The 17468-nt window shown below is 47.6% G+C and overlaps 1 protein-coding gene across 12 annotated transcripts in view; it reads right to left on the reverse strand.

The window, feature by feature from the left end:
- Positions 1-17468, reverse strand: part of LOC105901228 (tight junction protein ZO-2) — an 82547-nt gene that overhangs the window by 26473 nt on the left and 38606 nt on the right. For 9 of the 12 annotated variants that reach the window (XM_031570584.2, XM_031570579.2, XM_031570572.2 and 6 more), the window contains 2 exons: positions 3083-3136; positions 266-390 (listed from right to left, as the gene is read on the reverse strand). In XM_031570584.2, coding sequence (XP_031426444.1) covers positions 266-390; positions 3083-3127 — 170 coding nt within the window. In that variant the 5' untranslated portion in view covers positions 3128-3136. Of the gene's footprint in view, positions 1-265; positions 391-3082; positions 3137-6102; positions 6219-9305; positions 9672-9761; positions 9913-17468 lie in introns of those variants that run through there. The other 3 variants (XM_031570575.2, XM_031570573.2, XM_031570583.2) reach the window with 3 other exon arrangements.

A 17468-nucleotide genomic window follows, 5' to 3' on the forward strand; every position in this document is an offset into this window, starting at 1 on the left:
GCAAAGACAGAAAGAGAGCAAAACAACATATTTAATACTTTTACAATAACACTTACTTTTAAACAGACGTTTAACCCAATGCAACAAACAAAAGAGCTATAAACAATAACAATATCTATTAGTAGCATTGAGCAAATACTAGCATTTAACTCTTAGCATTTAGAATGTGGCAACAGGCAAACATAAACTAGGAGTCTCTGACCACCAATTAGCTCTGGTTCTCCAGCAAGTCCAAATGAAGGAGACAGACAAGGCCGTTACGTACCAGAGTAGGCCATCGGCTGGGCCCCCCTGCAACACATCAGACACGATGATGGACATCTCCCCGCTCTCTGCGTTTGGGTTGTCACGGCCCCCAGACACCGCAATCCCGAAGCCCATCTTGGAGTCCTGAATGACAAACAAGTAACATGATAGTGAGAGAGAGTGGGAGAAAGAGAGGGAGAGAAAAATGAAAGACAAAGAGAGATAATGAGAATGGAGGGGGGGGGGGAGTGCATGATGAGAGGGGAATAGAGTGATTCACTGAAAGTGTGATAATGAATTGATAAAGAAAGACAGAGTGAGGAAAGAAGAATAAAGTGATTTCATTGAAACATGGGAGAGTGAAAGAGATGAGAGAAGAGGGATGGAGGGAAGGAAGAGAAAAGTGTATAGACAGGGAGAGACTGAGAGGGGAGGGATAGAGAGGAAAAAACGGAGAGAAAGAGAGAGAAAGAAATTGCTCTCTTTGCCAGAGGTCTACTAATGTGTTTTCTCATGATAGACTCATACATCACAAGGAGCCGGTAAAGAGCAGAGGCCTTCAGAACACCTCAGAGACTCGCGCCTCCCTTCCTCTCCCCTCCTCTCTACCAGATTACACCCACCGCCAAACACCTCGCAGCTGGACGTGACTCATTTCTTAATAGAGAAAAGGAGAGAGAGAGAAGGAAAAAGAGAGAGAAGGAAAAAGAGAGAGATGGAAAAAGAGAGAGATGGAGGAAGAGAGGTGTGTGTGTGTATAGGTCCCCCTTGGGGTGCACTGACTAAACAAGCGGTCGCCATCAGAGGGAGCGTGGGGGACCTCCATGCAGATGAAGACACATGATGTTTCACCAGTGGCTAGACTGAGACATCCTTTTTCTAAAATCATAAATAAACACTTGACAAGACGGAGTCCACCGCAGGCAGGCGGGAACACACACACACACACACACACATGGGTGCTGGGCTGCTACAGCCGCCGTCTCCCAAGGTTGCAGCGGCTCATTATTGACACAGAGAAATGACACGGCGCGCGAGGACTACATAAATGGCAGCTGAGAGAGGAGATGAACGCAAGGCCTACACCATCACCCTCTACCACCGCCACCAACCCAATCGGAGCGTGACTCCCCGTGCTGCACCACTCCCACTTTATCTTGCTCCACCATCTGGGCGGTCGGGTCAGGGCTAGCTGTTTGGAGATCCATCTGATAAGCGCCAAATTAAAAAGGAAGATCACAGGAGTCATCTGTGTAAACCGCGGCCTTCCTGTTATGTCCGGAAGACGCTAACCAAAGATTCCTGCCGACCAGCGCAGCGTGCCGCCTTCATGTTCAATCAGATGCTTATCGTTTCTGCTTGAGGAAGCCAGGGGGTTGTGAGAGGAAGACAAATGGGACAGGCTTACTTTCATCACTGCTGCTGCTGCTACTGCAGCAGCGAGTGGCTCTGGAGAGCTAATCTTACAAGGACTGCCAGATTGGGATGCGTAGCACAGCACAGCGCGGTGTAACACAGTGGAGTTAAATGCAGCGTAGAAGGGAACGGCGGCTGAGGTTGGCCCTGTGGTCTTCTGAAAGGCTTTAAACAATAAGAAGCTTAGAAGTCCAGATCAGCGCGGTGATGAAAGGGATGGACGTGTCTGTCCCGAGCGATCTAAGGACGGCAGACAGATCAAAAACAACCAAAAAACGAGAACCACCTTGAAGAAGCACAGATTTCACAGGAACAGCTCGATCTCTGGAGTTCATCACTAACTCACAGGTTTGACAACCCGTGGAGGATTGGCTGCGCTCCCACACTAAGGAGCAACGGGGCAGATGCCGCGAAACACGGCAAAAGAAAATAATAAATAAAAAAAATCTGATTACAGAGAAATATGTCCTGTGAAAAGGGGAGGGATCCTCCAAGAATTTCTGTAAACTAACAGAACTGTGAGGCTATCATACCTCTGGGGAGAGCTGGAGGAGTGGCTGTTCCTGGCAACATAATACACAGCCTCCTGCCAAAGCCTCACTGATCCTCCTTGGCCTCCGCTGTATCCTTACTGGCCTTGCTTTTCATTTTCCTCTCGTCCATTCCTTTGGAAGATGTTACATTTCTCCACTTATTTGCCTAACAGGAATATTGTAAACTCCGCTGCTTTGGCAGCAATGAAGTCTGTATAGTTGGGCCAACAAGGGTGTTTGGAGTTTTAGCACGGCACAGATAGATAGATAAACAGGGTAAGAAAGGGCAAAAAGGCAGGGAATGTGGTGGGGCATTGGGCAACGCTGACGAGCAGAACGGGAGGCCCGGTACATCCCGCCCTGGCATCCAGGCCATCAATCTGCACCAGGGCGTCTGTTATTCAGGCAACCTTTACAGTGAGCGCAGCCCTGGCAACCAGCGACGGCGGCCCCATAAACAGTGCCCAACTCTGGCCACTGTTAAAACAATGATATTTCACAGAGGCTCCAGGCCTGCTCCACACGGCAGACTGCGCCGTGGACACAGACAGCCAAGCGGATGCTCTAAAGACCATTGGTTGGTGGGGGAAGGGGGGGGGGGGGCTGCTCCATGCCACCTGAATATCAACTCTCATCTACTGAAGAAGGAAGGTGAGAGAGGTGAAGTTTCCAGTCAGGGCTTTTCTGTCAGGTGTTGAGGCATGAACTACAAAGAGAGAGTTACAGCAACAAAGGGATAAAGGGGGAAAAAGGAAAAAAGGAGAACAGGGAAGTAGTGGGGAGAGGTGGAAAGAGAAGAGTGAGGCAGAGAGATGGAAGGAAAGAGAGAGGTAAAAGGTAAAAAGAGAGATGCAGTGATACAGAAAAAAGAAGCTCATGGCACTTACCCTCTGTAGTGTCACAGTGTACTGCTCCCAAACGGTCTCCTCCATTCCTGAGGTCTGTGAGGAGAGAAGAGGAGGAGAGACAGCACATGTGAGTGGAGGAGCAGAAAAGGAGGACCCTCATATGTGACTGCACTCCTCCTTCACTAGAAACAGAGAGTGGGAGGTGGGACCCTGTTTACTTTGTGCATTACGGCACAGAGAGAGAGCACGCCATCCTTATTCTGTTTGTCTTTTTAATAAAGGATGAGAACAACAGGCATTCACAGAGAAAACAGAACAAAAGGAAATCCCTGTAAACATGGCCTTGGACTGAAAGTGAAGCAAACACTGTACTGTTGACGTTTCAGTACATATTTGCATTTGAACATTTTTTTGAACCCCTACTAAAGAACAGTTTGCAAATAAGCGCAGTCCAGCATAGGAATAGTGCTGCAGAGATGTGGAGGGAGAGGGAACGCCGTCTCCCCTGGGCCCCATCTACAGACTGGTTTGTCCTGTTTGGGGCCCGGTGGGTGCCACTGAAGAGGCAATATCGAAGCACCCGCTTAGATTAAGAGTAGGACAGGGTATGAGCCACAAAAGCACGTTGTGGGAGCCAAGAGACTTTGAGCTCTCTCTGGCGTGGTTTGGCCAACTATCGCCCACTGCTGAAGCATAGAAAACCCCCCCCTATAAGAGCCTGTAGCTCAATTCTGTTCCACATCCCTCCCCCAGTCTAACCAGCATTCATGTGGAGAGTCCATCACATTAAGAGACCAATCAGGGGGAAGTGGGAGTGCGTTATGAAGCCCTCTAACAGCGCTTCTGCAACAGTGCTGGCTACACTCTCAGGGTGTGCAACACTTCTCTATAGTTCATGCTGTAGCCTGACCCTGATGGCCGTTCCACACCAATTGCATCGCGTGTGCGTGACGGCTATGTCGCTCAACTGCTGTGGCTCACATGCAAGTGTTTATTCACACTGCCAGTTGTGTCACGGCTACCGCCGGCCTGTCTATATTTGTCTATTTTACTGTCCATTTTTTGCAGAGAACCGCGTGCCTTACACGTGAAAAATAGGCTCTGTGCCAACCCTCTAGATAATGTGGCGCTGCAGCGAGGCTCGAGCTGCGCCTGAGGCACACGTCTCACGCAGGGCTGCTCTAAGCTGTTGACATGGGCGCTGAAATGAAAAATCAAGAGGTTCCCGGGACCGTCATGCACAGGCGACGCAACAGGTGTTTTTTTAGGGTAAAATTACCATTTGAAAAGCGTGATGACATCAAGTTTATGTTTCTGTCAGAGAGAGTTAAGAGCCTCCAAAAGTTTGCTGGTGTATTTATACCTAACCCCTTGATAAAAAGTACCCTTCACTGGCGCGAGTGTTACTTCACAGAGAGTTACTCCATGACGGAATGGGATGGCATAGGGGGGTGGAATGGAACTGAGTCTATGCATCCAAGTTAGTGGCTGACCCTTGGTTCAGTCATAATGCTGCTGGACTGAGATAGCAACCATGAAGGGTGTAACACCCCCCATATGAGCAGTGAGATTATATCAGTCTGGGTCCCTAGGGAAGGACACAGCCCCCCCCCCCATTAGAGGTCCTGTGCTTATCTGTCCATCTGATCTCTACAGCTTTTAAATTAACCCAAGGCTGACTGGAAAACTACCAGCATGCTCTACCAGCACCACCACTATCAAGAGCCTTGTAGTTCTACAAACATCATCACTTTCTGGAATGCCCTAAAAGACACCCGAACGACCATAAAACAATGTTTGTGGTACAACAGGACCTCAAGGAGACAATGCTCAATGCTTTGAAATTGGAACAAGATATCTTCTCGTATGAACGTTCAACTCTAACACCCCAGTCTGTGTCAGCTGCCTGAATAATTTGTTACAACTGCAGCACTGCACAGAGGGACTGGATACAGCTAACAGATAATGGAGGAGGATCATGGGTTGACAGAATATCAATCAGCTCTTCTGCTGTCGCCTGGAAGCAGGTTGACACTTGACAATATAGCACTCCAGCACTGCCTCAAATGATCCCGATTCATTTCCCCTCTGCTCTTTGTTTCAAGTGCAGCTCTCGTCTGTATTCCTATCCCCTCTCTCCTGTGTGTCCTTTTCCTCTTATTCGCTCACACACACGCACACACACACACACTAACACACACACACACACACACAGGAACACACTCCCACGCTGGTGTGCAAATTTAATTGGGCGATCCTGCCTGCAGATATTTGCCCGTGTCTTCGACAAGAGCACACACAATTAGGGGAGACGTGTGCGCTTGTTGTGTCTCCCAACCCAGTGCAGTAGTAGCAGTAACAGTGAGCTGCACACAGAACTGACTGAGCTCCAGCACAGGCAGCCCCTCTAACACCACTGATACTGATAGACACAGACAGCCAAAGTTGATCTGAGGATTAGTCTTGTGTTGGGTTTTTTTCTCCTGTGGGTGAGAGGGTCTTTATTCTCATATCTCCCTTCAGGCAGGGTAGCCCTACTCCTAAGAATAAGGACATGCCTAGTAAAATAAATCAGAATGGAGAGACAGAAACGAGAGGAATGGAGGGGCCGAGAGGGATGACGTCAATCAGCAGGGAGAACTTGGATTTCCGACACATTTTTAAAAACACACCAAAGAAAAAGCCACAGCTCGCAGGCAGGCAAGGAGTCACCAGAAGTTCTGTCCTCCACACGGCATGGAAACGTGCAAGGGAATGGAAAGTGTGGTGAGCCCCACAGCTTGGATTTCCCACAGCGGAGCGGAGCATGTCACAGACTCTTCTCCCCTTCCCTGAGGCATGCTAGCGCTTAATATCCTAGCTATTAGCCACATTAGCTGTTTCTGTGCGCAATCAAGTGATTTTTCCACTTGAATGCTGCTCATCTCATTTTACAGATTGCCCTCTCAAGCACACACTCACAATCACTTCCCCTCACACATACACAAACACACACACACCTACATACACCCACTCACTCACCCATACATATATACATGCATATACAGCTCCATACTCACCTGCACACAGGCTTCAAAACAATGGCATACTGAAAAATGGATGATTCTCCAGCAGAGAAGTGGAAAGTGACAGCGGAGATAGGAGCACCTCCATTAGCACTAAGCGCTGCCTCCTTGCGTTGCTGTACTTCTCAGCTGACATCTCAGCCGTCCCGCGAGGACTAACCCAAAAAACCAGAGTACTCTACCGACCGCTCTCCTCTCCGCTATGCTCCTCCAACTCCAACTCCAGCCGGCCTTGCTTACTTCGCAGCACTGCGGAACAAGGTCAGCGACTCAGCAAACCAACTTCGATCTTTCTCTTCTCTTCTCTTGCTCTCTCTCTCTCTCTCTCTCGCCCCCCCTCCCCTGCCTCACACTTACTTTCTGTAGCCATCATCCCTTGCTCTACCTATCACGTTTCCTCTCTTCCTGCTACTTGCGAAGGGACCCCTCCCACCACTCTCTCCTTCTTTTCTTCTCTCATTCTCGTCTCTCTCCTACCTACAGAGTTAAGAGTGGAGGCTGTCTGCACTCAGCTCAAAGGTGTAGCCTCTGACAGGCTGTCACAAAGTCCCACACGCTACCAACCACCTTCCCCCCAGAACACAGCCTCTACTCCAAACACCACTTCCCTCCTGACTGGGCGCACAGAACCCGTCAGTGTCCCCACAGCTCAATTGAGCCCGACGCTGTAGCCTCATACCAACGGATTAACAGCTCTGTTGAGCATACCATTTTCCAGAGGCTGGATGAGTGCTTGAGGGAGAATGAGAGAGAGAGAGAGAAAGAGACATGAAGGAAGAGAGGTGGTAAAAGAGAGCATGAAGAGGGCCTCTTCACAGAGAGAAAGAGAGTGGTAGTGCAGGATAGAGGGAGATAGAATGAGAGAGATAGAGAGAGAGAGAGAGAGAGAGAGACCGAAGAGGTCAGTGCTGACAGGCATGAACCACATGACAGGGTGACCCATGTGCCCACTGCCCCTGATGCCACATGCACGTGCACATGTGCCAACATGTGCCTGTCCACACACACACGCGCGCGCGCGCACGCACGCACGCACGCACGCACGCACGCACGCACGCACGCACGCACGCACGCACACACACACACACACACACACACACACACACACACACACACACACACACACAGGCCTCAAGAGACAAACACATGGAGGGCAATCATAGACAGAGACAGCAAATGCATGCCTGACATGTGCCTCGTCATCAGTCAGAGTCTACCCTACATCCACACTACTGCAGAGTAGCATTGGGCCGTATCAAGGTATTGCAGTATACCAGATTTAGAAATCCTGAAGGTATGATTTTCAATACCGTCAAAAATACATTATTAAATACATATTTTACAATTATAATATAATTAACAGCAATCTCCATGTTCTTATGTGTTTACATTCACACTACTCTTAGTAGATTGGTTAACTACGTTTCACATACACCCTAGAGAGTGATTACATTGTGTGCTCTGCAACAACGAGGAAGTTAAGTGGCGTTGGCTGAAATAAATGAAGGGCAATCTTTTCAACTTCTTCATCAAAGACAGTTGTTTGCGAGTGCGTTTCCCTAGCACTCAACTTCCACATTGGTGACCCCGTTTACCCTCGGACGAGTTTACAGCACATGATGGCCAACGCAGTTTTGCTCAAATTAGCTCATTTCTGCTCTATAGGTCTCCAAGCTAATCAATATGACTAGATATAAAAATCATGGAAATACTGCCACATATAACTAACTGTATCTTGAGATGTTCAACTGCCAGTGTGCCACCACCACCCACACATCATCTCAGTTCAGCCCACTGATGTGTCTGTTTCTGCGGTGGCAGTCATTGGGTCCTCCAGCAACGTATACTGAATCTATAGAAGAAGGGCGCTTCTTTCTTATCTATGCATTATTATATGGTCCATGAGTATTTAAACCCAGCAAGACGTATCTAAATAGGCTAACTGCATATTTGACACACAGCTTTGTAGGCTACACAATGTCATACATGCTACAATGACTTCCAGCATCAGCAGCTCAGCTTTTACGTTTTTTGGAGTTTTTCATTTACACAAATACCGTCATATACCACATGCCCCGGCGAAATGTCAGGAAGGTATGATGGAATGGAAAAGTACCACTCAAGCCCAGAGGTAGTCCAAGCAAGTCCCAGACAGAGAATGTATAGGCTGAACATATACACATATGTGCAGAGAGTCATGTAGCGTGTGGAAGAGGCTAGCCACCGGACCTTACGTAACTGACTGTGTGACACACACACACACACACACACACACACACACACACACACACACACACACACACTGAAAGCTTCCTAAAATCGGGGTGACGGCACTGCGCATTTAGGCACGCTCATACCTCAGCACACTGCACACCTGAGGGCCAGACAAAGCAGAGCACACCTGCTCACTCGCACCGAGTGCACACTCAGAAACTCATCCGACTCATCCTGCGCCCAAAATAAAAGTTTAAAAAAGAAACCCACGTGGGTGTTTCATTGGGACAAACGGAAACGGAGCATTCTCAGTTCCAGAGGCCGTCCAGTCATGTTAGAAATGTGACAAGAGGGCCGTTGCCATGGTCATAGTCATATTGACACAAAACAACAACTCTTAAACACTGAAATAGCTTTGCTGTCCAAGTGTTTGTTCCACACAAGAGACTAGGGACATTTCTGAAATCAACTGCTGGGGGAACAATCGCTCGATCGAAATACATGTCAGGAGACAATGAAGGGAAACAAGTCTGTCTTAACACAACATATCCGGGCTGGCTGATCCCTTGGCTTGACAGGCGACACGGCCCTAAGCTGCTTGGCGTAAACACCCCCCTCTGAGAGCGACTAGCTAGGGACAGCAACTTTTCTTCGGTATGCAAATCACTTCCTACTGACTTTCAACGACACAGTACATCTCTTTCTCTCTCTCTCTCTCTTTCTCTCTCTCTCTCTCACACACACACACACACACACACATATAATACGAACACAATTAGCACTAAACTACAACTAACACCCACAAGAATGCTAGAGAAAGAGAGGGTGAGAGAGCAACAGGGGATCAAGCCTATCTCCTGTCGTTGTGGAGGGATTGAGGGGATGAGAAGAAGAGGGTTTTCATTCTCAAACCCCTCAGGAACAGTGTTAATGACCCCCCCCTCTTTCTCTCTCTCTCTCTTTCTTTTTCTTTCTTTCCGCACCAGTCGCATCAAGCAGGAGCTGTTTGGGCTGGGTGAGTACAGGATGAGGAAGCCATTCCTCAGCTCCTCCGTCTCGCCGGTCAGCTCGAAGCGCGTCCTGCCGCCTCCACTGCCTCCTCTCCTCCTGCGTCGCCTCCATCGCCGAGCCCGAGCCCGCCGCTGCCGCATGCAGCAGCCCCCCAAAGAGAGCCAGTCGGCACTCATCCCTTGTGCTCCCTCTCTCCATCCGCATTCATCTCGCTCTCCCTCTCTCTATCACTCGCCTTCTATCCCTCACTCTCCCTCTGTCGCTCCCGTGTCGACTGCTACGACCTGCAATCTAATTAAGTGCCGTGGCGGAACAGATTAGGGAAGCCTTGTCGAAAAGGGGGGGGTGGTGGTGTTGGGGGAGGAGGAGGAGGGGAGGGGTGGAGGTGGAGGTGAGGGTGGTGGTGGGAGTCTATAAATAGCACTCACATCGCTTCGTAGAGTCCTGAGCGCTCTCACGGCACGCGCCCACTTTCGGCGCAGCGCCGTCTTCATGTTCGACGGTCACTGGCGACGATGGTCTGCCGTCTGCCCATCTCTCCCTCTCCCTCCCTCCCTTTCTCTTGTTCGACTCCCCCTCTCTCTCTCTCCTCTATCCTCCCCCCCCCCCCCTCACGCCCCCATCCCTCTAGTCCAAACAGACTGGGCTGCCAGAACTCGTCCATTCTCAGTGTTGGGGCTGCTCAAGTCTTATGTAATCCTAATACAATGTTGTCCTACATTCATACACACACATACACACAGATGAACACACACACATGTTGATGTACAGCTTCCATGTCTGAATTCACTGCCTTTAAAAGCACTTCTCAGTGCAGGACACTCGCGTGCACTTAAAACATATTTCAACGCTGTGCCGAGTTCAGCAAAAACCTTCGCCCGGGCTTTTACACACTAACAAGGCTTTTATGCACAGCGGGCCACTGAAAGCTCAAAACACATGCTGTTTATCACTATTTCTCTCCATCATCTTATCTCGAGGGGAAGACAGAACAGGACTTTCCATTTCTAAAGCCTCAGAAACGAATCCCTGTTGCACTATGCTGGACAGACGACCAGCTGAAATTGAGTTTCGCCAAACCAGCTGAGTTCAAATCTAAACAAGCCTCAGGGATCAACATGAGTTGTAGTTAATCAGCAATAGATAAACGCAAACACATATCTGATCTACCCTGTTCTAGGGCGTACGGTTAATTACGGCTGCAAGTTTGCATGCCGTGACAGTTGCTGGTTCATGCCCCACAGACACTGACACTCAATAGGTATAGTGAGGTGTGGACAACACCAAGGTCATGGATTACATGCACAGGCAGCACATATGCTGATTAAAATAAATATCTGTTCTGTATGATAAATCCCTTTGGATTAAAGCATCTGTTAAATGAATCAATGTAAATACAATGTAAATGCATAACAAACTAAAATCTTGTGGATACAAAATCTAAATTTGTGCTTCGCTACACATTTAATATTTCCCCTCTTAAGACAAACACACACACACACACACACACACTTAAATTAAATAGGACATCTTGCGGGCCAAAGAGGACACCTTTTTTGAGGCTGCAAAGACATCTGTTTGGGTCACAACGAAGGAGATGAGGAGAAGATTACCCAAGGATTACAATCCCATCAGCCACCAGAGCCAGGAGGGAGGCAGCCCGTGCCCAGGGCAGGACCTTGATTTGGCCCCTCTCTCTCCCCCCCAGCTCCCCTTACAGACGACCTGGCAGACAGCCCTCACAATCACTCCACTTGCCCATTAAGTGAATACGTGACAGGCCTCCTCCAACCGTGGAGGGCGGGAGGGGGGGGGGGGGGGAAATGCTGTGTTATTCTGCAAGTCGCAGGCCCAAGGCTTCTCCCCGATTCCCTTCTGCTATGGTGCTTTGATAAAACCAGGAGGCGGATGACACATACGCGGCTGAAAGGGCATAATTAGAGTTATGTGTATGCTCAGTTATGGGTGGCCAGGATGAGGTATGGCTCATGACGGTAGCTGCTGTGTCTGAAACACTGGAGGTGGATAACACATGCGGTTTTCATACAGGGACGCACCATGTGGGGAAGAGCACAGGGGGAGGATATTTTTCACTTGAAATAATGGTCGGGATGTAAAACGCTTGTAGTTTTCAAAAACTTCCAAAGGTTACCAATATTCAACCTTGGTTTCCAGTTACGTGTATATGAGAGACCAACTGCTCCTAAAATGTTTTAATAAGGTGTGTGTCTCTCTCTGTCCGTGTGTGTGTGTGCGTGTGTGTCTGAGTGTGTGTGTGTGTGTGTGTGCAGACGTGTGTGTGTTAAAGCTTCCTCTATCTACCTCTCCACAGGAGGCTCACAGTTGGAGACAAGGCCTCCCTCTGCACAGTCAGACTAGATTCTCATCATCATCAAGGGGTACATATATTTTAACAACACAATTTTCTCCTGCTCCCTCTTCCTTTCCACACACACACACACACACACACACACACACACACACACACACACACACACACACACACACACACACACACACACTCAGGGTGAATGAAGCATAACCCACAAACACTGAAGTGTCACTCTGTGCTAAATTTAGAAGCACCCCACAGCTCTTTCCCACGAACCGTTATGAAACCCCACGCCATGTCTCTGCTGCCCTTCCGCATCATCTTTGCCTAATTTCACACTCAAGGAAATATTCCTTTGTGCATTACGCAACACAAAATGCATCCAAAACCTTCCACTTGAAGGACTTAAGCACCGCAGATAGACAAAAGCCCTCGTACCTATCGCACTGTTTTTTTTATTCTGCTCAGTATGTTGGGGGGCCCACTGGATATTCACCAGCAAACACAATGAATGAAACGTGTGACAGCACTAGTGACTCGAGATTATTCTTCCATGAGCATTCTCAACAAGGGAGAGAGAGAGAAAGAGAGAGAGAGCAGTTACAGTTACTCAGCCTGCGTGTCTGCCCGCCTACCGGGGAGTGCTACTGCGGCCCACTGTGTCAATGTGGTCACGGTACGCTGGTGCAAGGCTGCTAAACTCTGGCCTTCAAACGAGCAAGCAGAGCTGAGCGAGTGGAGAGCTGCATTCTGCTGGAGAGCGGCCAGGGACACTCTTGACAGTGTTGTTCAGCCTGGCAGAAGGGATCGTTGTGTGATGAATGCGCCGGCGCTCTTGACTGCCATTTGTTTTTAACTGTCAGTACCTGGAGGAACTCGACTGCGACTGATGGCTTAACCACTAAAAATATATGAGGAGGAAAGACGGGAGGAGGGAGGGGGGTGAAAAACAAAACAACAACATAAAAAAAGTAATGCCTTTAGACTGAGTGGTCTCCTTTAGGCAACGCCAAGGTGACTACTGAACCGAACGCTGTGGATATTCTGTGTGTCAACATCGTTTTTTTGACTTGGACACCCTTAATATGAATCCTTGTTGAGTCAGTCACAGCCTTTCCATCGGGTCTCTCCGTAAGTGGAGGACTCTAGATGCCTGCAGCCTCTCCAGTCTGAATCCTGAACTGGCGGCTGTATGTTTGCATGACGGGAGCACCGGAGACAAAGTGCTGGGTGGGCTCGAGGGGCCAGGGTCAGGAGTCAGTTGTTGTCTTCCTTCCATCTTCACGTTTTAAAAAATTCAATGAATTTCCCCCATGTTCTCGTGAATAAAACATCCGTCAGAAGAAGTGAAAAGACTTGGTAAAGGGGCCAGTAAAGGGGTACACTGCTGCGCAGGGTTATTTTTACACACCTTTTCTCCCGTCTTGTTTTCTTTTTTCTTCTCCACAACAAAACAAAAATGAGTAAATGTTATGCAGGAATGTGACTTGGACCCTGCATATTCACCTCAGTGATCCCGGGCGGCCGACCGCACTGATCCATTGTGCACTCAGGGAAGCGTGAACAGCTGGAGGGAGTCTCCGGCCTCTCCGGGCCACAACAGGTGCAGCTATGACAGCGTGCTTAAGGGGCGGTGGTTTCTACGTCGTCATTAACAAGGCTTGAACCCCCCGTTGTACTGAATGGAGGGGAATTCTTCACAATTACATTATTTTAGGCGACGGCGGCTACACGTGTGACAGTTCGTCACTGAATTCATTAGTCCTAGCCGAGATGATGAATCACTGCCTCCCATGTTTCTCTCTACCCACATGTGCTTGAGAGCTCACTATATTAATATTGTCTTTTTTAGATATCTAGCTGTGCTGACGCTCATGGGGTGTTCAAATTCCATCTCACAACTTCAACGGTTTCTGTGTAATCAAACAGCACTGATAGAGATCATGAAATAACTCATTGTATTCGCTGATGCACGGTCATGCTCTGTGAAGGGGAAGTGGGAGTGCATCATTACAGGCAACACCTTGCTGTGGGTTTTATATGAATATCTAACTCACTGTCTCTCTCTCTCACACACACACACACACACACACACACACACACACACACACACACACACACACACACACACACACACACACACACACACACACACACACACGACAATGTGTGAAACCACCATTCAAGGTAAAAGGATGAAAGAAGATATCCATTGAAAAAGATCCATGAGATTGTCATGGAGGGAAAAGTCCCAGGGATTTCTGAGTACACTCTGGATTAAAGTCTGATCTCTCAGACGCATGACAGATAAAAAAGTAAAGAATGCTATGATCATTTTTGCCAAATTATCCAATCAGTGACATAATCATGACTTTGGTAGCACAGGGGAAAAGTGAGATCAGTTGTTATAAAACAGACCCTACCCACCATAACAGTTTCCTGTCTGAACGCTAATCCCTGAGATCTGTTAAGAGGTCAAAGGAGATTATTAACAGACCTTCCCTGAGGTTCTCCAAAAAAGTTCCACATTGATCCAACAATAAACGTAATGATCCTGTCTGTCTGGCTACCTAATTCAGATGAATCCTCAGAAATAGATTCTGAACAGATTCTGTTAGAGCTGCAAGCCTGGTTCACAAATGGTCCACACCTTTTAATTTTCTTTTTTTGGAAGTATGGGCTCAGGATGACCTCTGCCTTACTTATCTGAGGCAATTACAAACAGGAATGAACATGGGAATAGCAGTAAATCAGCTTGCCTCCACACCCACACGTTTTCCCAGCATGGAAAGCTGATTATCCAACTAATTAAAACAGGAAAGGATAAACAAGTTCTACAAAAGATGAAGTGCAAATGGCACTATAAATGGATGAAGGATAAAACTGTCAAAAATCCGTGAAGAGTGAAGGCCCTGCCGGGCACGGTGCCAGCGGCAAACATTATACCGTTCGGCCCCCCCTGCTAAAACTGAATTATGAGAGATGAGGCTTTCATCCATTAAGACTCAGGGCGTTGGTCCCCGGGCAACCGCCTGTGTTGTGTGTACCAAGAACCAGCACTGACTCAGTGGCAGTGTGAGACACTTACTGTCAACACATGAGAGCCACCGACCATCATTTGCACTAAATACACTCGTGGGATCCTGAATTAACAATAAGTAACAATAAGTGGGTGATAAATACTGATACGGTTCTGGCTGAATTAATGAATAATGATCATGAGCTATGGGAATGTGAAGGCAGCAAAACCTCCAAAAACAGTTTCCCTGTGCCTCTGAAAATACAGGCAGTTTTTTGTTCGCACTTATCCCTGCATTTGCATATTCCCTGAAGCTTTAACCGTAAGTCACACAGTCCAACAATAGCCTATATAAGGCTTGTAAACTGCTGTGAAGAGATATCAACTTGTCATGATGTCCGAGGTTAAGGAAGCCTGACTCCCGAGTGATGGCCTTTAACTCTCCCCCTCCCACACCAGTGCTGAGTGAGCAAGTGACTCACAGGCAGAGGAGGCAGAGCTGTCACACTGAGGCTGGCAGGTATCAAGTACTCGTCTCGAGTGAAGAGCAGGAGGGGGAGAGGTTTCCGGCTTTGGGAGCGACAGAGAGCCGCGACAGATCTGCTGAGGGAACATCGAACAGGGGGAGTGGATGCGAGATGTGTCACCAGATAAACGCTTGCCTATCGATTTGGATTACTGGCGCACTGTGTGCGACGCAGCTGGAGTGCACTGACTGACAAACGACTGCCGTTAGCTGTACAGAATGGCCCCTGCCTACAGTGCCAGGCAAACAGAGCTTGGCTACCACAAACCACATTCAGCTGCTCTATTACTAATAATACTTCTACTCCAGCCATTGCTACCAGTGTATCATTATCAAAGAGATGACACGTTACTTAGCAAGAATGTCAGACTAGCACTCAAGTGATCTCATGTAAACGATAGCATAGACAGGTTTCTGGCACTAAATGCTGAAATGCAATACAGACACTCCTACACACAATCTGGAAATAGTGCAGCCACTACAGCTGATAATTACATGCTACATCTGCTGAAATAGCACTGTCTTAAACGGACAGGAAAGCAGCCATCAGGATCTCTGAGAAGAACCTTGAGCCTGTTTCACAGGAAATTGCTCCCTATGAAGAGCCATCAGTCTCTCTGGGGCTTAGCCACACATAATTAACCTTGAGTGGCCCTAGATGACCTCCGCAGTGTGTCCAGGCTGCTTGGAGGCCGTGTGGAGCTCACACTGACAGGAAACAAGGGTCACCCTCACATACTCTCTACTTTCCTTCACTAAGGATTCTCTGTGCTGGTTGAGTTGACAAAGGAAATGTAAATATGACCCTGGATATCATTCAATTTGGTATGAAGTGTTTTTGCTTTTGTAGTGATATTTCATTCACTTTTCATTTCATTCACTTTTTACATAAATGTATTTATATAGCGCCACTAACAATGAACTTTGTATCAAAGTACAGGACCCAAGGCCTAAACCCCCAAGAGCTAACACACTGGGTCAAGTGCGAGGAAAGATGTAACAGGAAGAAACCTTGAAAACCCCCATCCAAAAGAGAGGGCCCATCTGTTTGAGGCTGGGCCACGAAGAGGATAGAAAGAGAAGGGGAAATGGGGGACAGGAAAGAGCAGAATACACTTCTAGAAAGAACTTATTCCTCATCCGTGAAGAAACTGTACAGGGTGGTTGAAAAAGGAAGTAGGTTTAAAACTCACTTTTGACCATGTGGGGCCAAATGTATCAATATTTGTGTACCAGGTCCCACATTTTGTGTAAGGAGGTTTTTTTTCCAGAGTTTTCTAACACAATGTATGCCGATTCTCCTCAAAGAATCGCCTCAAACTCTTAAATTGATCGGATTAGCATGTACATCCTCCAGGTAAACTGCTGCTAAATTGCTGCGTCTTTACACTAGCTTCAAGTTAATTACAGAATATATTTTTTAGTGCTGCTACTAGTCTATAAATCACTGAATGGTTTAAGCCCAGAGAACATCTGATATGTTTAAGCTAGAAGAGTCCAGAGTCCAAACTAAACTTGGGGAAGCAGCATTTAGTTGTTATGCTGAATGCAACTGGAACAAACCACCAGATCTTAAATGTGTCCCAAATGTAGCTATTTTTAAAACATGTCTCTTTTCATGGTCCAAATTAAATGATTGGCTGGCCTACATTCCCGCGGGTACTCTGCATGTGTACTCATTGTGTGTGACCGGAATATGCAGCCAACGTAGCTAGCTACGTATGTAGCCACCTTATGTTTTAGCCCAACGCTCACATTAGCTATGCTGTAGGTGTAAGCTATTAGACTATGTAGCTATGTTTACACATACCTTTTATATTATCTATCTGTGTACATGCTCGTGGGTGTTTGCCTTGTAGTTTGAGAGGAGTTATGTTGTGTAGTGTCGTTTGAGGGCATTTATCTTATGTTAGTCTATATTGACTGAACGGGATGTTTTACAAAAATGTTGATGGAGTTTATTTATGTGCTTTTGTAGTTGTGAGAATGAGAATGAGACATGTGTATGAGACATAAGGTAGTTGGATATAGTTAGCGATGACAACGATTAGCTGTGCTTCACTCCCCAACGCTCTCTCTTTCTGGACTCGTCCTCTAGCAGTAGTTAGACAGTGCGTTTAGGAGTGGCTTTAGCCGGAGGTCTTAACAAAGGGGCTGGGATTTTTCTTGCTTGTATTCTTTTAGCGTTGTATACTTTTAGTGTAGCGAGTCCTTGAAGTCAACCAGGTGGTCCCTTCCCATACAATTGGCATGATAGC

Source organism: Clupea harengus, chromosome 7, assembly GCF_900700415.2.
Source record: "Clupea harengus chromosome 7, Ch_v2.0.2, whole genome shotgun sequence".
Lineage (NCBI taxonomy): Eukaryota > Metazoa > Chordata > Actinopteri > Clupeiformes > Clupeidae > Clupea > Clupea harengus.